Below are 26159 nucleotides of genomic sequence, written 5' to 3' on the forward strand. Positions count from 1 at the left end.
TCTGGCCATCTCAGCTAACAGCCATTGATGGACCTGTCCTCCATAAACTTATCTAATTCTTTAATACAGTTATAGTTTTGGCCTTCACAACCACCCCTAGTAATGAGTTCTACAGGTTGACTGTGTGTTGTGTGAAGAAGTACTTCCTTTTGTTTGTTTTAAACCTCCTGCCTAGTAATTTCACTGGATGACCCGATCACCTCGGAGACTTTTTTTTAAAAAGGCATCACATTAATTATCCTTCAATCAATTGGTACAGAAACTGATTTAAGTGATAGGTTACACACCAGGATAGCAATTTCATATTTGAGTTCCTTCAGAACTCTTGGGTGAATACCATCTGGTCCTGGTGACTAATTACTGTTTAATTTATCAATTTGTTCCAAAACCTCCTCTATCAACACCTCAATCTGATACCTCAGATCTGTCCCCTAGAATGAATGGCTCAGGTATGGGAATCTGTCTCACATCCTCTGCAATGAAGACCAATGCAAAGAATTCATTTAGCTTCTCCACAATGGCCTTGTCTTCCTTGAGTGCTCCTTTAGCACCTCGATCATCCAGTGGCCCCACTGATTGTTTGGCAGGCTTCCTACTTCTAATGTACAACAGAAGCCCATTTAATCGAGCCTCCATTATTATCCAGCTCTTCATATTAACTGAACATCCAGTACACACACAGGAATATGGCAAACTGACATCACCTCCATGACACCACTACTTTTTAGCCTTGTAAAAGGACTGTGACTACTAAGCAAAAACACGTATTACTGTCAATGGATGCTAAAATAGAGATTATTAATAAAATAAAAAAGGAGAGTCACTGACAAAAATAGCACAACAGTATAGAACTGGAAAAAACACAGAATCAAACATTAAACACAACGCCAAGCAAATTCTTAAATACAGCACCATAGAATAAGTGTAAGAATTCTGCATCCTGGAAGACCATGAAGGAACCGAAGGACGCTGATCTAGGTGAAGCCCTTTTTCAGTGGTGAGAGAGGAAGGCATTCCTATTAGTGATCCTTTACTATTGAGAAGGCTAAGAGCTTTAATCAAGCTTTAGGAGGAGATGCTGGTTTCTCTGCTAGTCAGGGATGGCTCTGTCAGTTTAAAAAGTGTGACAACACCCAACAACTAACAGTCACCAGGGAAAAGCTGTCTGCCGATTTGGGAGTTATTTCTGACTATCAAAAAAAATTACAAGATATCTTAGCCAAGCACAACTTGTCACCGGAACAAGTTTATAACTGTGACAAGACTGGCTTGTATTGGAAGATATTGCCATCAAAAACACCAGAACGTAAAGACCTGTGCCTGGCTACAAACAAAGGAAAGAATGTTTAACAATCCTGGCCTGTGCTATTGTCAGTGGCACATACATGCTCCTATTAACTGTCATTGGTAAAGCAAAGAATCCATGTGCACTTAAAAATGCACTCATGGATGCTTTGCCCGTCATATACAAATCACAGGGAAAAGCACAGATGGACGGTGCTTTGTTTCATGATTTTTTTTTAAAACTTTTGTACCAAGCATATGGGTTCATCTGAATGAAGAAAACATCTCACCAAAAGCTATCTTACTGCTAGACAACACACCCGCTCACCCTGACAACGGAGGGCTTACCTCCCAAGATGACCCGATCTTCTGTTTTTTTCTCCTTCCAAACGTAACATCTCTTGTGCAGCCTATGGACCAAGGAGTGCTGGAGAGTCTAAAATGGCACTATAAATGGCATCTTCTTAATCAACCACTGATGTCTGATGAAGCATCTGCGAATGAAGGCAACATGTTGCAGCACTGGAAAAAAATCAGTATCGAGAATGCTATATATGGAGTTGCAGAAGCCTGGAAAGACATCCCTGGGTCAATCTTACAAAAACTGTGGAAAAAATCTGTGGCCTGCAGTTATTGCTAACACTTAGGACAGTGAACTTGCAGCTGCAACAGCAACATTAGCAGCTGAAGAAGAGATCAATACATTTGTTGACCTCCTCCACAGTCTTCCTGGCTGCACAGAAGTTGACAAAGATGATGTTGCAGATTAGCATCAATCATTTTCAAGCCAATGACCTTGGCTATCAGTTACTGGATGATGCCGAAATCATGCAGACTGTACACTACAGGCAGACAGTGATTATGAAGCTGAAGATTCTGCCAAGGAAGAATTGACAGAAAAAATTTCTCACTGCAATTCTGCAATAGCAGGAAACTTCTTCCTTCCGTACTTGACGCAAGAGCCCGGTACTAACCCCACTGAACTGTGGTTAATGAAGCAACTTTGTGATCGCACAATGAAGAAGAGAACCTCTCATCTAAAAAACACTGTAAAGAAGGGGGCTATGCTTTAAGGCTTGAATTTATCATTTCTGCATTTTTAAAAACTGGTACTCTTCACTAGCAATAACTGTTCGTGCAGGCAGTAAATAAAGAAGGGAGCTATGTTTTAATGCTTTGTAATTATCATTTTTGCATTTTTTTAAAATTGTACTGTTTGTGATGTTACAAGTAAACATGCAAAACAGAGATGGTGCCTTCTGTAACATTAGACATAATGTTCAGGGTTAATGACTAAAGAGTGTAAAAATGATCAATACAACTTGTTAAATACTCATGTCGGTTTTCCTGTTAATAAATTAATCAAAACATTGTTTGTAAGAACTAACGGTTTGTATATTCTGCTAAATAGATTAAAAGGGGGGGTATGTTTTAATGTTTTTTCTGGGAGGGATCAGCTGGTTTAAAAGCAACTCCGCATCTTAAAATAATGGCGTGAAAGCTCTTTGCCCATTCTCCTCATTATCTGAATTTTTGATTCTCCAATCTGGTCCTGGTCCCAATTAGATTGTTACATTTTGCTGTTAGTTTTTGTGTCTTTTGCTAGTTACTTCTGAATGGATTATCTCCTCTCAGATACACGTGTGCAACCCCCATTGATTTCAATGAGGCTGCATAGGTGTTAACTGTGGGCACATTGTGGTATGACATATTATGAAAGTGCCCCAACCTTTTGAAGTGCCCACAATATCTATCATTCATTTCTACCTAGGTTTCTACTTCAGACAGGAATTTACTGGAAAGAGCACTGGAAGGCAACAAGACCTCAAAGCAAATTCTTGTTAAGGAGTGGTGGAGATGAGTGCATCTCCGAGCTCCTGTAGAACCCAAATAAGATGACAGCACCCTGGAGAAGACCTGTTTTGAAGGTGGTGAGATTAACAAGTAACTGATTAAAAATTAGGTTTAGCTAGTGAAGATGCAAAAAACACACAAGAACTGCACAAAAGTTTTTCTTCTGAATTTAAACAATTTTGCCTGTTTTAGTCTTGTTGTTTCATTTATCCATTCTCTATATACTCCTTGACTGAGGTTTGTAATGGTTGTAAATATTGTTATAAATCTAGTCTGCATTTTCTCCTTACACGGCGATAGTGTTGCTTGTAATATGAAAGAACATAAGAACTGCCATACTGGGTCAAACCAGTTGTCCATCTATCCCAATATCCTGTCTCCAACAGTGGCCAGTGTCAGAGCTTCAGATAGAATATCTAGAACAGGGCAATTTTGGAAAGATCCTCCAGTCTTCCCCTCCCAGCTTTTGGCAGTCAGATTTACGCCACCCTGAGCATGAAGTCATTGATGGATCTATCCTCCGTGAACTTATCTAGTTCTTTTTTGAACTCAGTTATACTTTTGGCCATCTTAACATTCTATGGCAATGAATTCCATAGGTTAGCTGTGCATTGTGTGAAAAAGTATTTCCTCGTTTGTATTAATCCCACTGCCTATTAATTTCATTGGGTGACCCCTTGTTTTTGTATTGTGGGAAAGGGTAAATAACACTTCTCTAGTCGCTTTTTCCACACCATTCATGATTTCATAGAGGTCTATTATACTCCCCCTGGATTGTCTCTTTTCCAATCTCAACAGCTAATTTAGAACCTCTCATTTTGTACGTATAGTTGGGATTATTTTTTCCAACGTAAATTACTTTGCACTTAACAACATTGGATTTCATCTGCCATTTTGTTACGCAGTCACCCAGCTCTGTGAAATCCTCCTGTAAGATCATGTCTACATAACACGGTTTGGTCAACAAAAGTCAGCTTTCGTCAACAAAACGGTGGAGAAGTACACGCTGAAATGCTCCTCCTGCTGATTTAACTCTCTTGCAATGCCAACATAATAAAATCACCTGGACGAGAGGCATAGAGCTTCTTGTGACAAAGTTAGAGCGACACACTGTCAGTTAGACACTGTGTTATGTCACCATACATGGCCTTCAGTGTGTGTCCCACAATGCCCATCATGGCCACTTTGGTCACCAGTTTGAACTCTGCTGCCCTGCAGCCAGGTACACATGCATGCATCCCTCTCTCTTTAAAGGCCCAGGAATTCCTTTAAATTCCTCTTCCTGTTTTTCGGCACGGACAGCTCACATAGTATCTTTCCAGCTGACCACGCTGGCTTTCCGCAGCAAACGCTCTCCCGCCTGAAGTACACCAGAGTTATTGGATCTGCTGAGTCTGAGGAGAGGCGGCTTTGCAATCACAGCTCTGTTCCAGGCATAGGAACTTTGATACCTATGGACAGATTGCTTGTGGCATGGAGGAGAAGGGGCATGAAAGGGACATGCAGCAGTGCCATGCTAAGATCAAGGAGCTGAGGCAGGCGTACCAGAAGGCAAAGGAGGCCAATTGTCGGTCTGGTGCATTGCCAAAGACATGCCATTTATTTACAAGGAGCTGCATGCCATCCTCAGTGGCGACCCCACCTTCACCACCAAGAGCCCCATGTATACTTAGGGGGGCTGGAGACAGCAACCAGCAGATTGTACCCTAAGGATGAAGTGGTGGATGATGAAGTGGAGTTGGAGGAGGCGATGGGACAGACAACTGGGACGTCCATTGGTGTGGTGAGCCAGGGCCTCTATTTTAACTTTGGAGTAGTCTAGCCAGTCTCAGCACTCCAGCTCTGGTGTGCATGACACAGAAAAGGGAAGCTCCGGTAAGTATCCATTGTGCTTTGATACTGCATGAGGTAGCCCTCTGCTTTTTTTCCTCAGGGTAGAAGAGGGATAGAAATAACCAATACAACTTTCCTGAAGGTACTTTGCAATCCTCTGCTGAAGGTTCCTTGGGAGGGCAGCCTTGTTTCTTCCCCCACAGTAGGAAAGTTGCTGCGCCAATCAGCAATTACCTGTGCAGGCATCAAAGCAGCACACAGGCAAGCAGCATACAGACCCAGTCTGCAGTTGCATGCATGCAGGAGCTGCATCCTTGGTTACCCTCAAGAGTGAGGTGTCGGCTATCATCAACCCTGACTGTATAAAACAGTGCCAGTATTCATAATAGTGGCCCTAGGTGCTTCTATTGATACCCCTGTGAACCCCACCCTTTCTCCCATCTTGCCCCTTCCCCCCCACTCCAGGCCGAACTCATCCTTAGGGCTCTTGCCATGCTGTGTACCTGCTAAGGGAAAGTGAGAAAGTGGTGTATCTAACTTGTATGAATCAAGGCTGTGAGTGCACTCACAATAGTGCTACTGTCTATCGTTTCTTTAGCTTTTGCAGATGTTCTCTTGAAGATCTCCTCCTGAACACTGGCTGAGCAGTTCTCTCTGATAAAAAAACCAGGAGGAATAAGGAAAACATTCAGAGAGATGTTGCATCATCTGATGCTACTTATAGCGAACAAAGAGCATGGAGAGAGACTGAAAAACTGAAAATGGGTAGCCAGGAGAGGAAACGGGCAGGAGCAGATGATACACCTGCCGGAGGACCAAACAGACATGCTGAGGTCCCTGACTACACTGCAGGCGGAACACAGGTGTTCGCCTCCCCCTGCAGCCTATACAGAACTTCCTTCCATTCCCTCCCCAAACTCCACACACACATTCCTCGGCCATCACAGTACCCCATGCATTCCACCCTTTGGGATATGTTTCACAATGACAGCTGGACATACACTCAGCTGTTAGAGCTTCATTTCAAAAAGCACTCCTCAGTATCACGTCCTTTGTGGAAAACAGAAACACTTGTATAGCTGATGAATAAAAATGTACATATAAAAAGAAATCCAATATTTATTTGCCTAGAACACATGGTAGTTGCTGCTGAAATTCATACACAGTGGCAATCGGTGCATTAGCAGACTGCAATTAACGCACACACGGAAATCGTACTACCATGAAGGAAAGCAATGCCTGGCTCAATGCATTAAAGAAAAACACATTACTGGGGCTCCTTCTCAAAATGCTCCTGCAAACTCTCCCTGATTCGAATAGCCCACCCCCCATTGAATCCCTCTAACAGCCCTGGTATTTGGCTGCTCAAAAGCAGCTGCCAGTCGATCTACCTCAACGCTCCACCCCTGCAGAAACTTTTCCCCCTTAACGTCTCAAATGTTATGCAGAGCACAGCAGGCTGCTATGATCATGGGAATTTTCCTCATTGAAATCTAAAATGCCAAAAAGGCAGCGCCACTGACCATTTAATCTGCCAAAGGCACATTCAACGGCCATTCTGCACCTGCTGAGCATGTTGTTGAAGCGCTCCTTGCTGCACTCAAGGTTCCAGTGAAGGCTTCATGAGCCATGGGAACAAGAGGTAGGCTGGGTCTCCTAGAATCACAACTGGCATTTCCACATCTCTAATTGGAATCTTCTGGTCTGGAAAGAAAGTTCCTGCTTTCAGCTTTCTATATAGGCCAGCATTCCTGAAGATGTGTGCGACATGCACCTTCCCTGACCCCCTGCGTTGATGTCAGTGAAACGACCTAGAGGATCCACCAGCACTTGCAATACCGTAGAAAAGTAGCCCTTTCTGTTGATATACTCCATCACAAGGTGGTCAGGGGCCAAAATAGGGATATGCGTGCCATTTATCACCCCACCACAGTTATAGAATCCCATTGAAGCAAAGCCATCCACTATTTCCCGCACAATGCCCAGAATCACAGTCTTTCATAGCAAGAGACGATTAATGACCCTGCACACTTGCATGACTGCAACCCCCACGGTGGACTTTCCAACGCCAATTGATTCGCGACTGATCAGAAGCAGTCTGGAGTTGCCAGCTTCCACACAGCAATCACCACTCACTTCTCCACCCTGCGGGCAGCTTTCATTTTAGTGTCCCTGTGCCGGAGGACGGGGGTGAGCTCCACACACAGTTCAGGAAGGTGGCTTTGTGCATCTGAAAGTTCTGCAGCCACTGCTTGTCATCCCATACCTACATCACAATGCAATACCACCAAGCCCAGTACTGATGATCCGTGTGCAACTGCTCCGTGAATGCCAACAGCAATCTTGAATTGTTTCTTTCCATGGCACGCAGCAGGGCAGACACCACGGTGTCATTATCAGATTCACAGTCCATGAAATACTGCAGGATCAGCTGTGTTGTGTTCATAATGCTCGTCACAAGACTGCAGAGCAGTGTAGGATCTATGCTTTGAGACAGAGATGGTGGGCATGCAGTTTACAGAGGTGGTTGAAAAGTGGCGCGAAACATAGTCAGAAGCCCATAGAATGATGGGATGGAGAAAACTGCATCATAGGACAGTGAGCCTGCCCCCTTAAGGCACTGTGATCCCTTGCCAGAGCATCCAGGGGCAAATGGTGGCGAGCTGTACAGTGGGATAGGTACCCAATGTGCATTGCTCTCTCTGTCAATACAAGAGCACCAACTGTGAACACACTCCACCATCACAAGGAGCATTGTGTGGATGTGCAAAAGTAGTTTAATTACAGCGATAGATGATCGTCGACATAACTTAAGTCGACTTAACTTGGTAGGGTAGAATAGCCTAGCTCTTCAGACTTAACTATCTTGAATAATTTTGGATTATCTACAGACTTTGCCATTTTACTGTTCATTCCATTGATGATCTGGAAAAGGAATATGTTGAACAGTGCAGGTCCAAGTGCAGATCCTTATTTCCCTTTCTCCATTCTGAAAATTAACCATTTATTCCTATCCTTTGTTTCCTAACTTTTAATCAGTTACTGATCCATGCAAGGACCTTTCCTGTTACCTCATGACTACTTAGCTTCCTTAAGAGCCTTTGGTAATGGTAAAGGACCCTGCCAAAGGTCTTCTGAAAATCCAAGTACACTATACCTACCAGATCACCCATGTCCGCGTTTTTCAACCCCTCAAAGAATCTAATAGATTGGTGATGCATGACTTCCCTTTACAAAAGCAATGTTGACTCTTCCCCCCAACATATTGTGTTCATCTATGTTTATGATAATTCTATTCTTTACTATAGTTCCTACCAATTATTTCATCTGGTGCTGAAATTACACCAAAAGGCCTATAATTGCCAGGATTGCACCTGGAGCCCTTTTTAAAAATCACCATTACATTACCTACCTTCCAGTCATCTGGCACAGAGGCTTGTTTCAGCAATAGGTTGTAACAATACAGTTCTGCAATTTCATATTTGAGTTCCTTCAGAACTTTCTGGTGAATACCATCTGGTCCTGGTGATTTATTACTGTTTAATTTTTCAATTTGTTCTAAAACCTCTTCTACTGACACATCAGTGTGGGATAATACTTCAGATCTGTCACCCAAAAAGCATAGCTTTGATGTGGGTATTTCTCCCACCTCTTTTGCAGCAAACACTGTGACAAAGAATTCATTTAGCTTCTCTGCAGTGACTTTGTCTTCCGTGAGTACTCCCTTAATATCTCAGTCATATAGTGGCCCCATTGCCTGTTTAACAGGCTTCCTGCTTCTGGTGTACTTTAAAAAATTCTTACTGTTAGTGTGTGTATCTTTAGAAAGTTGCTTCTCAAATTCTTTCGTGGCCTGCTTATAAGGGAACAATAAAGGGAACAGATCATTTAGGTCAAGATTCTGCAAATTTTTCAGGGCAGGCAGACTCTGCCTGAAATCAATGAGGGCCGAAAGTCATGGAATAATTTAGGCAGATCAAACTAGACTTTGAATTGTTCAAGGAAGGGAGGAGGTAATCAATGAGGCAACAAAAGTAAGAGTTAGTACAGCATATAATCAGTAGAGAGAATCCCCCAAAGCCATGAATCATGGATCCACCCAGTGACTGCAGGAGTCATTAGACAAGGGCAATTCACCAAAATACCAATGTATTTTAGAAACTCCTCATTGTCAGGACTTACTTTTGGCTGGGGAGGTTAGTGGCTGTGTTGGGTTTGGCTATCATTTCCGTTACATCATTTCAGCAGAATAAAAAACAAGTTAACATGATCCACACCACTTTCAGGAAACTTCGCCAGGAATGGGAATAAGAGTAGGGTTACCATATTTCAAGTTCCCAAAAAGCAGACACTGCAGGGGGTGGAGGGAATGGGAGGGGAGGGAAGGGAAGCAGAAGGGGGCGTACCTGCAGCAGGGGTACTCACAGGAGATGGGGGAGCAGTGTCACTCCCTGTCACAGTGGCAGGGCGGCTGGCACAAGCCCAGGACACAGTGACAGTTGTCAGTCAGCACCTCCCCGTGAGATCCCTTCCCCAGGGCTGAGCAGGGCAAGGGGGCATAGGTGGGCAGGATTCAGCAGCTGTGACTTGCAGGGGAAAGGACCAGTCAGCTGCGGATGCAAGGGAATGGCCCAATCAGCAGTGGATACAGGGGATGGACCAACTGGGAAGTTGATCAATTGTGGCTCTTTCTGAACTGCAGCTTCTCTGCTCTGCAAAATCCGGGACATTTGCTGTTATTTGAAAACCCCGCTGGGACAGGGAAATCAGGCTCAAAAAAGAGGCTTTTCTGGGGAAACCGGGACTATGGTAACCCTAAATAAGAGCAGCAGAAACTAAACTCCACTTCCTTGGTTCTTGTCAGAGAAACCTGTCAAGAAAAAGAATGGCTAGAGGTTAGCAAGGCAAATCTTCTATAATCAAGTTAAAAGAGAAAGCCAAAAAAGCAAACCATTTTAAGGGTAGTGACTTCAAAATAAAAGAATAATGGATTGTGAGGGTAAGGTGGCGATAGCAGCAAGCATCTAGCGCCTATGAACAGTCCTACAGATCAAGCGGGGTTTTAAAAGGTAACTAGAGGACATACTGTGGGTTCATATTTATCACTGCACCATTACAGAGAACACAGGAAATATGCAGGTATCCCTCCACTGAATGAGACATAATCCTTGGGCATTGCAGATAACATGACCAATTAGTCATTTTGGGGCTGCAAGGATATAATACAAAGAAAGGGATACAACTGACTGTAAAGGTGGACCTTGGTGCAGTGAAAAAGGGTGAAATACAGCATAGCAAAGCCGGGCTGAAAATGCATGACAGGGTGCAGTAGTAGTCTGCAGTGTAGAGGGTGCTCACTGTATCACAGCTGGTTTGCAATGCAAGACGGATATGGTAAAGGGTTGCACTGTAGTGCAGGAGGTTGCAGAGCAGAAGGAGTTCAGTGCAGAGCACTGCAGCACAGCTGTAATGCAAGAGGGGATGCAGTACACTGTAACGCAGAGCAGGGAAATCCAGTGCAAGAGGGGTGCCGTACAGTGTAGCACAGGGGGATGGGATGCGAGAGAGGCGCAGCACAGCGCAGGGGTGCCAAGGCAATACATGGGCAGGAGGTACGGACAGCCCCTCCCGGGGGGGGGAGCATAAAGGACAAGACTCACCCCTGACGCTCTAGAACACAAGCCCGTAACACCCGCGCGCGCTACCCAGACACTGCGCGATCCCGCGCCGCACACGCCCCGGCCTCAAACACGGCGGCGACCACTCAAGCGGCCCCAATCCATTGGTACCCGAGAGCGCGTGCGCCAAGTCGGCCTACCGGAGTGCGGCTGAGTATCACGTGACGCAGTCGAGCCGTCACTCCCGCGGGCCCATCCCGGCAGTCAAAGCCCCGCGCACCCAGAAAACAGACCCCGCCCAAAAGAAGCGGCGAGGGGGCGGATCTTGGGGCGCGCCGCGGAACGTGTGTGGGAAGCGGAGCGCGAGCACGAGCACGTACCCCTCGCGCAGGCCTAACGGCGTCCGAGCGCAGGGCTCTGCCCCTCTCGCGGTACCAGGGCGGGCGATGGGGTCCGGGCTCCTGCTCCGAGGGGCCGCCGCTCTGTGCGCCCGGGGGCTCCGCGCCGCAGCGGCCGGGAGGCTGTGCCCGCTGCTGCCCCGGCCGCGCGCCCGGCTCCTCAGCACTGGGGGCGCCTGGTGCCTCCGCGCCGCGCTGGGGCCGCCGGGCCAGGGGGAGCCGCCCCGGAGCGTGGGGCGCGGGAGGGGGGCGGCGCACAGCGAGGAGGAGGAGGAGGATGGTGATGAAGCGGAGCTGGAGGAGCTGCTGGCCCCAGGGCCGCCTCCCGGGGCCCAGCGGCTGCTCGTGGTGCACCCGGCCGTCAAGTGGGGAGCGAAAAAGCCCCAACTCACCACAGGTGAGGTGCGTGGGACTCCCCCCTCCACCGCCCCCCACGGTCCCCAGTGATCGGGGTAACAGCCTCGGGCCCCCCCCAATCCTCTGGCTCTTTCTTTTCCCTGCAGCAAGGTGTTCTGTGCGGGGAGATGCGCCCTCCTTAGGGTAACATCCCAGTGGAGGGAAGGCACAGGTCGTTTTTACCTTGATGTAGCGGGCTGACATGGGACCCTACTCCCCCACCTGGGATTTACCTTGAGTCGTTTCCTCAAGGTGAAAACTGCCCGTGCCTTGTCTTTGTGAGGATTTTACGCTATCTTGAAATACAACACTCACCTTTTTTTGCAGTGGAGCTGGGAACTTCTCCAAAGCTAACTACTCAAACACTCACACTTGACAGATTGTAGCACAGTAGACTGAGGCCTGGTCTACACGGGGGGATCGATCTAAAATACACAACTTTAGCTATGAGAATAGCATAGCTGAAGTTGACATATCTTAGATCGAATTAAAATTACGTACTTTGTGTCCTCGCGGCACTGGGTCGACGGCCGCGGTTCCCCGTCAACTTTGCTTCCACCTCTCGCGCTGCTGGAGTTCAGAAGTCAACGGGAGAGCGATCGGGGATCGATTTATCGTGTCTACACTACATGCGATAAATCGATCCCTGATAAATCGATCGCTACCCGCCGATCCGGACATACCCTTACTAACTTAGCCTCTGTGTAATGAAAAATGCTTGTGTGTCCATCCTATCATGTCAGTTGTTGCTCAGTTCACTCTTAAAGCTTCTTCAGGATCTTCATGATTTAAATAAATCTTCAAGTATGTTAAATGTTGTTACAAAGCGAACAATGCGCAATTGTTTTCCATCTCTACAGGCGGTAGGACAAGAAGTAATGGCCTTAATCTGCACCATGGGAGATTTAGGTTAGATATTAGGAAAATCTAACTATAAGGGTAGTTAAGCTCTGGCATGGACTTCCAAGTGAGATTGTGGATTCTCCATCACTGGAGGTTTTTAAGAACAGGTTGGACAAACACTTGTCAGAGCTGATCTAGGTTTACTTAGGCTTGCCTCACGGTAAGGGTCTAGATGTGATGAGCTTTCAAGGTCCCTTCTAGTCTTACATGTCCATGATTCTATAATTCTAAATATAAACTTTAACTTGGGAGGCAAGCAGGAATGTTTGGCAAACAACCAGAGAACAATTTATGTTTTTTAAGAGTTTGCTATATATTTCTTTCACATTATCAAGATATAAAGTCAAAATGGCCAACAGTTCTAGATCAATGTATGTTCCCCCTTTTAAATACTTAATGCCACATTGACAATGATTTGTTGCAAACTTAAGTCTTGATTCTAAAAACACTTATGGACATGTTCAACTTTATTCAGGGCTTGTCTTCACTTCAGTGTTAGCTCTAGTTATCTGCACTCAATTTGACTGAGATTGCAGCATAACCACTCCAATTTATGCTAGGCTATCTGCTGCAAAACAGCACTCAAGCCACACAGAGTAACTGAGTCCCCATTACATTATTAGCTCAAACATCAGCGTCACTCGAGTTTCAAGACAAATGTTCCAACAGTCCAGTTAGTTCAAGTCTAAAGCACCACTTAACTCATGCTACAGATTTTTGTGTGTGCACAGGAGTCAAGGTAGGGGCAACACTCAAATTATACCTCAAGCTAACAAGGCACTGAAGATAAGCCCCTACATGAATAGTCTCATGGGGTTGCTAATGTGCTTAATGTTAAGCAAATGGATGTTTCCAGGTTTGGGGCTTTGATAAGGCATACTGAGTTGTGTCTGGTTTCATTTCTCCACAACTGCAGCTAGTTATAGATATGTCAGTCTCTCTGGGATAGTAAGGAGTTTTGTCTTGGGTGACACCACTCCAAATGCTCCTGTCCTGCAGAAATCTGTAATAGAAAGCACTAGAGAGCATATAGTTTAGGGTATTTTACATTTGCATTTGATTCCTTGTCCTCTTCTTTACCAGTCTTATTAATTGGAATGTTTCTAATATGGTCGTAACAGCTGTTAGTGATTTTCAGATATCATCCCTTCACTGCCACTTTAGTAGACTTGTGCCTCAACCAGTGCAGTCAATTTGATGAGGAAACTGCTTTGTCCAGTATAACTTTAAGGCACAAATTATGGGACTTCCACCACTTTCTTTGGGAGACTATTCTTCAGCCTAATTTCAATTTATCTCACTCATAGGAAGTTTATCTAAATTAGAACATAAGAACGGCCGTACCGGGTCAGACCAAAGGTCCATATAGCCCAGTATCCTGTCTACCGACAGGGCCAATGCCAGGTACCCCAGAGGGAGTGGACCAACAGGCAATGATCAAGTGATCTCTCTCCTGCCATCCATCTCCATCCTCTGACAAACAGAGGCTAGGGACACCATTCCTTATCCATCCTGGCTACTAGCCATTAATGGACTTAACCACCATGAATTTATCCAGTTCTCTTTTAAACGCTATTATAGTCCTAGCCTTCACAACCTCCTCAGGTAAGGAGTTCCACAAGTTGACTGCACGCTGCGTGAAGAAGAACTTCCTTGTATTTGTTTTAAACCTGCTGCCTATTAACTTAATTTGGTGACCCCTAGTTCTTGTATTATGTGAATAAGTAAATAACTTTTCCTTATCCACTTTCTCCACATCGCTCATGATTTTATATACCTCTATCATATCCCCCTTAGTTTCCTCTTTTCCAAGCTGAAGAGTCGTAGCCTCTTTAATCTCTCCTCATATGGGACCCGTTCCAAACCCCTAATAATTTTAGTTGCCCTTTTCTGAACCTTTTCTAGTGCCAGTATATCTTTTTTAAGATGAGGAGACCACATCTGTACTCAGTATTCGAGATGTGGGCGTCCTATCGATTTATATAAGGGCAATAATGTATTCTGTCTTATTCTCTATCCCCTTTTTAATGATCCCTAACATCCTATTTGTCAATGTTGCCGGCCACAACCTGTGTTGTGAACTGTTTTCGGAAGTGCTGTTTTCAAAACTACTAGATATACTAAGATACACATAAAACAAACTGGGTCAGTGGTTCTCAACCATTTCTGTACCATTATCTCATGTTACAAACAAAAGAAAGTTTTGCACTCTCTTCCTTCTGTCTAGCCAGAAAGACAAAGAGGATGGTTGTGAACCGTTTGAAATCTATTTATGTTTCTAGTAAAGCAGGAGTCAGTATGGCTGCCAGTTGTTGTTCTGTTTATGAACCAGCATCACTGATGATGTCGGGAACAATGTGAACGACTCTAGAAGTTCTTTAAATATTTCTACAAAGCAGTAAGGCGTTAACATTGTTTTGCTATCACAATTTTCCCACCACTTTTCTGTAAGTAGGGTTAAACAAAAATTATGATAGTAACCCTTTTAGGACTGAAATACAATGTTGATGCAAATAACTATGTAATTTCCTTGTTAATCTGTGCAGGTTTTTTGCCAATATAGTTTATACCTATTCCTCAAATGAAAAGGACTTTTTTGCTGGTATAACTACATCTAATCTAGGGCTTTTGCTGTCCTATCTAAGTTGGTGAGGGCTATAATTTTTTTACATTCCTAACCAGCAGAGCTATGCTGGCAAAACTTTTTTAAGTGTAGACCAGGCCTCACTGTTTATGTTCTTATTGCAAATGTTGGAAATCTGTGTGCAGAGTTAGGACTGTATACTATAACCTTTTTTCTTTTTCTAATATTAAAGCTGAATTACAGATCGCTGAAGCTGTTGCTCTAATAAACACTCTTCATAATTGGACAGTTTTAGATAAAATAATTCTGTCTACAAAAACTCCCGAGAAGAAGTTTATTTTTGGCAAAGGAAATTTTCAGATTCTGACAGGTAAGAAGAAAACCAAAGATTTCTTAATTCAATATATCATACTAAGTGAAAGATTTTTACCCTTCTTAAGCTAATTAATGATTATTGCAGACACAGGAGAGAGCTAAGGTTTTGTCTACTCCATAGGCAGGTTTACAAACAGGCTTCGGAGATGTTGATTAAAAACATGAAAGATGGAAATAACCAATACTTGCTGTAAGGGCTTGTTTTTACTGCAACAGTTAACATTAGTACACTTGAGTTACTCTGCTCGAGCTAGTCTAGCTCAAGTGAGAGTGATCATGCTGTGAAACAACATTTGCACTACAGAATGATTGGATGAGCTATAACTCCAGCTCTTGAATCCCCACTGCTAGCTTGAGCATCAGTAGCACTCGATTTCCAACCCACCTCCTTGCCAGTCCAGCTAGCTCAAGCCTAAAGCACTTAAGTCGAGCTAGAGATTTGTGTTATGGATGGAAGTTGGGTGTGGGTCAAAACTCGAATTTTAACTTGAGCTAACAGTACAGTGAAGACAAGCCCTAAATGTGTGATATATAGTATGATTCTAAATACCTTAAGTAAAGGGCCCAGCTACTCAGCAGAATCCACAAACTAGCCAGTAGCAGATGCCAACAAGAGGAATGCGTCCTAAGACCTGCCCCTCAGGGAGTTAGGCACCTCAATCTAGGCTGGAGGGAGACACACACAAACACCAATTTCCTCTCTACCCGGGGGGTGCTTGACTCGCCACCTCCACCCAGGCCTGCCCACACTCCATCCCTTCCACCAAGCCCCCACCCTGGGCCCCACCCCCACTCCACCACCTTTCCCCAAGCCCTGCCTCTTTCTGCTCCCACTCCACCCCTTCCCCCAAGGTCACACCCCCACCTCTTCCTTGGCCCAAGCGCATCCTGTTCCTGCTTCTCCCCCTCCCTCCCACCGCCTCCTGCACTGGGGGAAGGGGAGAAGATTGGCTGCCAATGGATTCTAAGCACCCGCTAATTTTTTCCATGGGTGCTCCAGGGCTGGAGCACCCATGGAATTGGCATCTATGGAGACATCTCTGCTTGGGATCCACAGCCGTGAACCCTCTCTTGGAGTCAGTCACCTAAGCTGTTTCTTGCAAGAATGGTGGCTGCACATGCCTAACTCCACACAAAATTGCTGGTGCAAGTGGATCTCCATTATAACCTTTAGCCCACAGGGCCGCCCAGAGGGGGGGAGCAAGTGGGACAATTTGCCTCGGGCCCACAGGGGCCCCGTGAGCCCTGGCCGAGAATCCCTTCCCTGGCTACTCACCTGGCGGTGGTCCGGGTCTTCGGTGGCGGGCCCTTCAGTCGCTCCAGGTCTTTGGCAGCATTTCGGCAGTGGGTTCTTCAGTGCTGCTGAAGACGCGGAGCGAGTGAAGGACCCGCCGCATACTTGGAGCGCCACCCGGTGAGTACAAGCGCCGCAGCAGGTGGCGCCTTTATGTCTACTCCCCTGCTTTCCCCAGACCCCCTGAATCTTCTGGGCGGCCCTGTTAGCCCAGTGGATAGCGCACTCACCTGGGATGTAGGAGTCCCCGGTTCAGTTCCCACCCCCACCTGATGAAGTTAAGCGATGTAAACATGGGTTTCACACCTTTCAGGTGAATGCCCTAACTACTGGACTAGAGAGTCATTCTCATGCTCTCTGGCCCAATGCATATTTAAGTAGTTCTACAAAGTTGACTTGCTCAGTAGGAGAGATGAGAGAGACCAATGTCAGACTATTCTACAGCCCAGTGATTAGGTGGGAGACATCTGCTCAGGAAGAGGGAGGACTTGAACCAGGGTCTCCCATATCCTGGGTGAGTACCCTTTAGCCCACTGTCTAGAGAATCGGGGAGAGCCGCCCCCCCGCTGCCATTTTGTATGTACAAAGCAGGAGGGAGAACACCTATCTTCACCTGGTTGGAGGAGTGCACTGGGGCTTAGGTGTGATAAAGGTGTCCAGGCACTGCCTAAGGCAGCAATGTGCATGCCTAGAGGCAGAAATTTAGGCGCATAAGGGACTTTCACAGCAAAAATGTACAGTGAGGGAGTTTGGGCCCCTACAGGATAAGGTGACAGCTGAACAGCAATTTTGAGGATTTCATTTTCACCTACATTTTACACTTAGGCACCTAAATCCTTTTGTGGATCTGGGCCCTAGTACTTGTCTCCATGTGACAGCAAGAAGCATTCTAGCATGTTTGTTGGCAATCTCAACAGCCCATAATCCATGGACTGAATGGGCCTGGAAGCAGAACTTTATCCTCTCATCCTTGTTGGTAGTCCTTTTAGAATACACTTGAAACACATAGTCGCACAATGTGAAAGCATGTGCTGCTATGCCTGTTCTGTGAACAAAGAGTGTACTTTTGTGTACTGTTAGTCTGTTATTTCATGAACACTGCATTCACTTTTTAACATATAATTAAAATAGCCTTTTTGCTCTAGATTGGCACGAACCATTACAAAATTACACAATGCAATCCTCTTTATTTAGAAAAGATTAAAGGATTACCGCACATAACGGCTGTCTTCTTGAATATAGAAAGGCTCTCTCCACTGACAAAGGTAATTTAAAAAACAATATTTAAGTGTATTTTTTTATGTTCCACATCAGTGGTGGGCAATCCCATCAGTGTAATCCAGCCACGGAGCTGTGGGCGGCCGTGAACATGTAAACAAACTGTCTTGTGGCCCACCAGCGGATTACACTGATGGGCCACGTGCAGGCTACAAGTTGCCCACCACTCTTCTACATCCAAAGATTGTGTTTGGAATGTACTGATGCTCTGAAAAGTAAAGACCTACTTTTGACTCAAAAGCTGCACATGACATTTTTTGAAGGCAATCTGGCCAAATTTATGCCTGGTGTAATCAAACCTAGTTCCATTGACTTTATTGAGCATTATGCCTCTTACTTCATGGCTAAATTTGGCTCACCAACATCCTGGTAGTCTTTTAATCTGGGTTCTACTCCCAGCTCTGCCACTGATTCATTGGTATCTTGGACAAGTCACTTAACTTTTGTGCCTCAATATCTCCATCTGTAAATTGGGGGGAAACTTAGCCTTCTTTGTAAAGCACTTCAGGATTTTGGGATGAAATGTGCTCTATGTTAAAATGCTAGGCATTAATATTTAACATGAAATTAGTTATAAATGCAAGCTACACATATATTTGAATTTTCATGTACTACTTTTCTTTACACTTACCAGTGTCCCTTTAAAACATACTTAAAAAGTAACATTTTGTAAATTTTTAAAAACCTTAACTTAATTACTGATGATTCCTTTGATGATGAAAACTGGAAAAATTAAAAATGAATATGCTTTTCACTATTTATACTGTGCTTTTATCATTTAGTGAAATAGAAACCACTGGTACTTGTCCCTTAGACATTGTAGTGATAGGCAATTTTAGAAAAGCACTGAAAATAGTGTCACTTTTTAGTTCTCATGCATAAGCAGCATCCTGCACTGTTTTGGTTGCAAACTCTGCAATAGAATATTATTCCTTACAAATTGGTTTTATTTAAAGTGTTTAGACAATTATGGATAGAGTTTGTGAAAAGATTTTAAGTTCCACATTTTTTGACAAAAAGAAGACACATTTTTCCCGAAAATTTACCAGTTTTTCATCGTCCTCTCATTTGTGGAAATCTTTCTATTCGCATTAGGTTTTGTAAAAGCTTGTTTTACCAAACTTAAACCTTGGACATAATTTAACATGACAGTGGCCATGATTCAACAAGGTATTTAAGAATGTGTGTAACTTTAAGCACATGAGCAGTCCAATGAACTTCACTGGGACTACTCATACTTAAGCACCTTACTGAATCAGGGCTGACCCAGCTTACAGCAGAAAAAGAACTCCGTGTAAGCTCGCAAGCTTGTCTCTCTCACCGACAGAAGTTGGTCCAATAAAAGATATACCTCACCCACCTTGTTGCTCTGCAGTTTAATTTCTTCACCCTGCTGCATGCAAATTGACTTATCTACATTGTCCTAAAAAACTCTCAGGTTATCTTATCTTATGTTTTTAAAGAAAGAACTGGAAGATGCTTGGGGAGTGACAGTTTTTGACAGATACACTGTTGTCCTTCATATTTTTCGTTGCAATGCTCGGACTAAGGAGGCAAAACTTCAGATCGCGTTGGCTGAAATCCCGCTTCTCAGGTACCTTCGATTGTGCAAATAGCAGATGTTAGTATTTTGATATAATGTAAAGGCATTTTCTTCACAATCACTAAAATGTTAGTACCATTCTTGGGGGGAGAAGTCAATGGTTCTTTTTTGTATAATATGCTTTATAGCATGTTATGCCGTAAACTGTCCAGAACAGATTAGAATATAGCATTGCTTTAAGCTTTTCACCATTGACTAGCAAAAAAAAAAAAGAGAGAAGGAAAAGAAGAAGCTGTTCACGAGATATTCTTACCAAATAAATTTCTCGTGTGGATTTCTAGTTCATCCCAATCCCAGTAACCTGCCAGGAACAGCAGCAGCAACTTTATTCTTAGAAAATATATGGCAAATTTATAGTATATAGAATTAGAATTTTAGCTCTCAACAGAGGAGTTGAGAATATCAGATTAGAGTCTGGTTGATTTATGTGTGTATCCCACATCAAATACACCTGTACCCCGATATAATGCTGTTCTCGGGAGCCAAAAAATCTTGCTGCGTTCTAGATGAAACCGCGTTATATCAAACTTGCTTTGATCCGCTGGACTGCGCAGCGTCTCCCCCCCTCACCCCCCCAAGCGCTGCTTTACCGCGTTATATCCAAATTTGTGTTATTTCAGGTCGCGTTATATCAGGGTAGAGGTGTACTGGCAAGTTTAATAAAGTATATGATATATTTTGTATAATTATCATTCCTATCCCTGACTGAAGTCAGTGGGAGTTATGTATGTGCATTTGAGAGTATGATTGGCTCCCTGAAATTTTGGCTCAGTCATTTTTTTTCTGCAGTTATTATTTGTTAACTGTGTTGTCTGTTGGGGAGCCAGGAAATTTGGATTCCATTCCCAATAATGCCACTTAGCCATCATATGGCGTTGGGCTAGTCACTTAACTTCTCTGTGTCCCAGTTTTCCCAGCTGTAATATTAAATTATTACTACTTAGCCATGTTTGTGAAGTCATTTTAAGATCCTTTAATTAAAGTCACTATATTTACTTTGGTACAAATGTTACTTTTCTTCCATTGCCAGAACAAATCTGAAAAATGAGATGTCTCAGTTAGATCAGCAAAGAGGTGGATCAAGATACATCATGGGTTCAGGTAAAGTGTAAATATTTATGTGAACTGTAGGATTATCCTCTATAATCTACGATCAGGTTTAATTGCTTTTTGGAAGCTGTGGTAGTTGTGACCAGGGTGGATTGATTTAAGAAAAGGCTATTTTAAATCAATTTAAATAATTATCTAAATCACCAAGTGGAAAGTCTTGATTTAAATTATTGATTTTAGTCAGCTTTTCCATTTGTACTTCAGTTTGTTTTCTAAAGAAAGGTGCATTCTCATTGGCTGATATAACCATTAAAATATGTTGATTTACAACTAAATGGAGCCTTTATACTAGATTTGGTACATCTGTTTGCTATCTAGTAGGGTACACTGACTATAACTGTATATGTTTATTTAAGCAATTATATAGTTTAATATTTTCAGATTCTTATTGTATATTTTTAGTATGTTAGAAAATGGTGAAATGATATATTGCTTATTTACTAGATAATTTAACTGTTTGCTCGTGGCTTGTGTCAAGCTGCATTAGGTTGGTAACAGGAATTTAATTAAACACATAAAACAGCCTGTAAAATGTATTTTTATTAAACAAAACTACCTTAAATATTTTGGATACATAAATTGCTGTATTTTTCCATGAGTAAGTTGCCCAGGTGAGTGGAGTCATAAATACTCATGATTTGAGAATTGAGTCAATCAGAGCTCAGATAGGGCTTAGTGGACGATTCTGATGACATACATGACCATATACATATACACAGGCCACATTATTAGTATTTTTAAAATGCCTAAAGATGTGTTAGTTGCCAAAAAGGGCAATGAGCAGCCTATATGGTTGCTCTGGTATGACACCTTTAAAAGTCAATTGTAACTTTGTCTTGGTTCTGTCTTAGTTAAGCAATTGAATCCATGTATTCTTAAGACTGCTTTGAATTTGTATTGTCACTTCTCTATCACTGTTTTAAGTAGTTTCCTAACACAGCTTGATTTCTATATCTCTTATTGGTTATTCAGCCACTTATTAGTTTATAATATTTAGGCGAAACTTTCATGGAAATACAGTATCGTCTCTTGAAAGAAAAAGAATTTAAAATTAGGAATGCCCTGGAAAAGCTGAGAAGAAAGAGGTCTATACTCCGAGCTCAGCGTGAAAGGCGTGAGTTTCCAGTTATCTCAGTAATGGGCTACACTAATTGTGGTAAGAAAAAACTCCTGAAATTATAACACAGAAGAGCTTACATTTCTAATATTTAATTAGAAGCACTAGCCAAAATCCCATTTCAGCATGCATGGGCTTTGTGTTACAGAATTTTAATTAGTTCCCTGATTGTCTAATGAATACATGTCAATGAGAATTTTGGTAGAAAGGGAAACAATGCTTGCTGTTTGTTAGTGAGATCTGCTGCACTTCTAGAGCCATGTTTTGCCCTGGATAATTGCTCAATTCCAATTATTGTCAGTAGGCATTCTGCATACTGTACAAGGGGAGATTATGCCTCTTAATGTGTATCCTTATCACTGGTCAAAATGGATACTAGGTTAAGACTCCATTCTAACTTTATAACTTTCTGGAGACAGCCAGCAGATTGAAAATAATTACTATCAGTACCAACATGAGCTGGATTTACACTGGTGATCTAGGGGTGAAAGTTCCTGTATCCCATTGAGTCATGTATGTTAATCTTACTTGAAGCAGTCTGTTTAAATTGTGTTTTATTCAGCTCTGATTTCTGTTAGGGAAAACCACTTTGATCAAGTCATTGACTGGAGATGAAGGACTGCAGCCTCAAGATCAACTGTTTGCCACTCTTGATATTACAGCTCATGCTGGCTATCTACCCTCACACCTGGCAGTTATTTATGTTGACACTATAGGGTTTCTCTCTGAATTGCCCCATGATCTCATTGAGTCCTTTTCAGCCACATTAGAAGATGTGGCTTACTCAGTAAGTAATTGATTCTAAAACATATCAATGTCTGGACTATTGTCTTTGGGACAGTCTTCATCTTTGCAGAGGGGTGGGAGTTAACTGGCTTGCTGTTTATAGTGGTACATCTGACTAGCTTTATTGCAACATTTGATTGGTGGTGGATACTCTCGTCACTATTGCACAATATCTTGTGGTAAGCCAGTATTCCACTTTTATGTTTTGTGTATTTTTAAGTGACAAGATTTCAGAAATAAAATGTATACAAAGTATCCATGTCTGTTCCAATAGAATTGTATAAAAATCTAGATAGAGGTTTACAGAGCTTTGAGAATAGCTTTTTTTAAAAGAAAGGTGTAGGGAGAAACTTTTTAGAAATTTGTTTAAAATTAAATTTATTTCTGTCCCATTCAATAACAGCCCAGTAGGTGTGAATAATCATGAAATTAATTTAAATGTACTTTCCAAAGACTTTGCTATTAAAATGAATTTCAAATGGCATGAGAGCCATACAGTTCATATACACTCCCACAGATATGTAAACACCAAGTTAACATATAAAACTCACAACAATGACATTTTGAAAGCTAAGACTCCAACTGTCTTTATTTGTCCTTTTTCTGCCTAGTTATTGCAGTTTATGCAAGATGTTACTTTTGGACCTCTGTGTTTAGAAATTTTTACAATAATATGTAGGCCCGAGATGCTGAACCATTTCAAGTCAGGTGCTAAAAATAAAAGGTTGCTATATTTTGGGTGCCTGTAGTGTGTCACTTGCAATATGCTTCTTGCCCACATCTCTGGTCATGGGTGCACCAAGGCCTAATATTGTATATACAGTTTGTGCCAACAGATTTATTGCATACCAGAGGTTCTCCATCTCTGACACAGGTGTACTAAAGGCTACGGGAAAGAATAAAGTTCTAGAGTGTTTTATAGCATTACAAAAAGCATGTGTTACCTAATATCCCAGTTTCTGGTGGCTAGGATAAAAATCACTGCCCGTCTTACAAGCTTTTTGAAGTGGGGTTTGAGTTGTTCCTTCTTTACCTCCCCAAAATTACACAAGCAGTTTTGGGGGTTTTTTGGTGTTGGATTTCTTCAGGGATATTACCTCTCTTTCCGCTGTATTTTTCAAGTCCCTGTCTTTGCTCAGCCTTGGCTTGGAAGGACGAGCCAATTTCTCCCTGAAACCTAAGAAAATCATAACTAACTTGGTTGGGAGGGTTTGTTTTGAGGCCATATGAGGCAGTTGCAACCCTTTATGGACCTAAGGACCAAGCTACAGACCTACTACACATCTAGCCTTCCACTTTGGAGTAAACATTTGGTCTTGATTTGAAATCTGTTCGAGAAATACAGCTTAATTTGTCAACCTGTCTGTGTACTCTCCACTACAAAGGAATGTGTCTCATGAAACAGAAATGCGAAATATTATTTTAAAACAGCCATTATCACCAGTAATCATATTGTGTACTTTATATTTGCTAGGATTTAATAGTTCATGTGAGGGACATTAGTCATCCAGAAACTGCCCTCCAGAAAGCAAGTGTTTTGTCTGTTCTGAAGAATCTTAATCTTCCAAGCCATTTACTGGATTCAGTTGTAGAAGTTCATAACAAAGTGGATTTGATAGAACGGTAAGAGGAAAAGTACAGTTCTAAAACTTATTGCACTTTAACTCATGTTTCCTAGTTGCATTGTAGCATTTACAACTATTTACAAATACTTGCAAAGAATCTAGTTTTCCAGACCTGCAGGAAGCTTCCAGCCACCTTTTGTATACACTGCTAGGATACTGGTTCCTCAGTCCTTTCCTTATATAAGGATCTGGAGAGCCTTGTCTTTAGAAGTAAAATAAGATCAGAGCTCATTATCATCTGCAGATAAGATGTCTGTGTAGTCAGACACCAGAACCTAATATATAGCCAAATAGTCTTTTTGGAACACGTCCAGCCTTTACTCTTTTTAGAGGTGCAACCCCTCATCTGCTGTTAAATTCCTGCATCTCAGTTAAGTCATCTGCTCTGCCATCTCTAGCTGACAGTTGTTGTCTTCCAGGTATCAGTCCCCTGAAACAAATACTATAGCTGTTTCTGCTCTTCTTGGATACGGATTAGAAGAACTGAAAGAGGAGATTGAGAGAATAGTTTTGAAAACAACTGGGAAAAAGATTCTGACAATTAAAGTCAACTTAGCTGGACCTCAACTAAGGTAAATAATTGTGACTTCTACAGTTAGACTTTTTGAAAGGCAGGTGTGTGTGTGTGTGTGTATATACACATATCTTTTTCTGAGAAGTTGACAAATTGTATTAATTTTGGTTTCAATCTGTGATAAGAATGGGGAGACAACTTTTGAAATTTTGTCTGACCAAACTCAGATGAAATTATATAGTCTCCCAAAGAAGTCTAGATTCTGCTTTTTAAAGTGTTCTTTTGTAGGAGGACATACGAGAAGTGATTCTTCTATATTGTTTTATTTACTATGTATATGCATTCAAATATTTTTTTTCAAATGATCAACCTATTGGAGCTAGAGCCACAGTTGAATCCAATAGAAGACCACAAATCTTAGATGTTTTGTGAAGTATTATACCTCTTTTCAGAACAGGAGTAGCTTATTTTGGGAGCAAAAATAAGAATGTTTCCCTTTGTTAGGCTTATTTGTTTCAAAGTGTGGATTTACTTGCATTTAAAATGTATATAAGTGTCATGTACTTGATGTAAAATAAAGGCCTTGTTTTGTGCATTATTGAAAGCCTGTAAGATGCTGATGAGTTTTTCTTTTCAGTTGGCTGTATAAAGAAGCAACAGTTCAGGAAGTGGATGTTATGCCTGAAGATGGCACAGCCAACGTGAAGGTGATAATAAGTAATTCTGCCTTGGGCAAATACAAAAAACTTTTCCCACAATAACAAGTTATTTATTCTGTGCAATACTCTTTGGAAAAAGAACTAATCAGCTGGCAGTAAGGCTATTTGAAATGAAGGTAATCTCTGTGTTCATATGCAGCAGAGAGTGTCTATCCTGCCCACTTGAGTATTTTGGACACATGACATTGAGCTGAAGCTGGAGCTATGTGAAATGGTGTCAGTGCTTCCTAAATGCCTCTGCATGGAAATATTACAGATCTCCAGCCTCTTTCCATTAACAAACACACACCAAGGAAAGCACTAATTTCAAACTATGAAGCATTCATCAGTGTGTATTGGAACTGCACAAAACTGCTCTAAACTCTGGCCCTGGCGGATATGTGAACCACTGTGTGGTAACCAAATTCAATTTCAGCAAATTGACAAGTTTATTAAATCATGTATACTAGTTTTTATGTAACAGGTTTAAGAATAAATATTGTTTATTACTCCTGGTCCTGACCACTTTTATTTCATGATTGGAAATTATAAACTATAGAGGGAAAAGAGAGATTGCTGGCCACCACACAGTTCTTAAACATCTTATAAATAATAGAGGTTGCTGTGTTCATTAAGCATTTTGCTTACTAAAAGGTTAGTACAAACGATTTAGTTAATTATGAGGGTAAAAAGTGCATGTTTCTGTAGAGTTTTAAGCAAGGAAATAGAAAAAACAAACTTTTCTACAACACAAATCTCCAAACAAAATAAGGAACTACTACCTATCCTTCAATACTGTGTTTTTAAAAATTATAGAAGATGTTAAGGGTGAAGTTAAATCTTTCCTGCTTAAGAATTGATATCGCAGTGTGGGCCAGAGCTATTGACA

General features: G+C 42.4%; 2 protein-coding genes across 7 annotated transcripts in view; one reads left to right on the plus strand and one right to left on the minus strand.

Moving 5' to 3' along the window:
• LOC101940586 (cohesin subunit SA-2-like) overlaps nucleotides 1-10801 on the minus strand; it is an 84411-nt gene extending 73610 nt beyond the window's left edge. For 4 of the 5 annotated variants that reach the window (XM_024104446.3, XM_042840846.2, XM_042840849.2 and 1 more), the window contains exons 1-3: nucleotides 10632-10801; nucleotides 9154-9841; nucleotides 1633-1778 (exon numbers count right to left, since the gene is read on the minus strand). In XM_024104446.3, coding sequence (XP_023960214.2) covers nucleotides 1633-1682 — 50 coding nt within the window. In that variant the 5' untranslated portion in view covers nucleotides 1683-1778; nucleotides 9154-9841; nucleotides 10632-10801. Of the gene's footprint in view, nucleotides 1-1632; nucleotides 1807-9153; nucleotides 9842-10631 lie in introns of all 5 variants that reach the window. The other variant, XM_024104445.3, reaches the window with a different exon arrangement.
• A 98-nt stretch (nucleotides 10802-10899) lies between these two features.
• On the plus strand, nucleotides 10900-25785 carry GTPBP6 (GTP binding protein 6 (putative)). Of its 2 annotated transcripts, none has more exons than XM_005283363.4 (10): nucleotides 10900-11384; nucleotides 15103-15240; nucleotides 17734-17804; nucleotides 19281-19411; nucleotides 20451-20521; nucleotides 21528-21686; nucleotides 22226-22434; nucleotides 23908-24056; nucleotides 24478-24630; nucleotides 25210-25785. In XM_005283363.4, exons 1-10 carry the CDS (start codon nucleotides 11036-11038, stop codon nucleotides 25331-25333), a joined length of 1554 nt encoding a protein of 517 aa, XP_005283420.2. In that variant the 5' UTR covers nucleotides 10900-11035; the 3' UTR covers nucleotides 25334-25785. The 2 variants fall into 2 exon arrangements, with proteins under 2 accessions (XP_005283420.2, XP_065436883.1); XM_065580811.1 differs by having other exon boundaries at nucleotides 10920-11384; nucleotides 21528-21644.
• Nucleotides 25786-26159: the final 374 nt, after the last annotated feature.

This window comes from Chrysemys picta, chromosome 1, assembly GCF_011386835.1.
Source record: "Chrysemys picta bellii isolate R12L10 chromosome 1, ASM1138683v2, whole genome shotgun sequence".
Taxonomy (NCBI): Eukaryota; Metazoa; Chordata; order Testudines; family Emydidae; genus Chrysemys; species Chrysemys picta.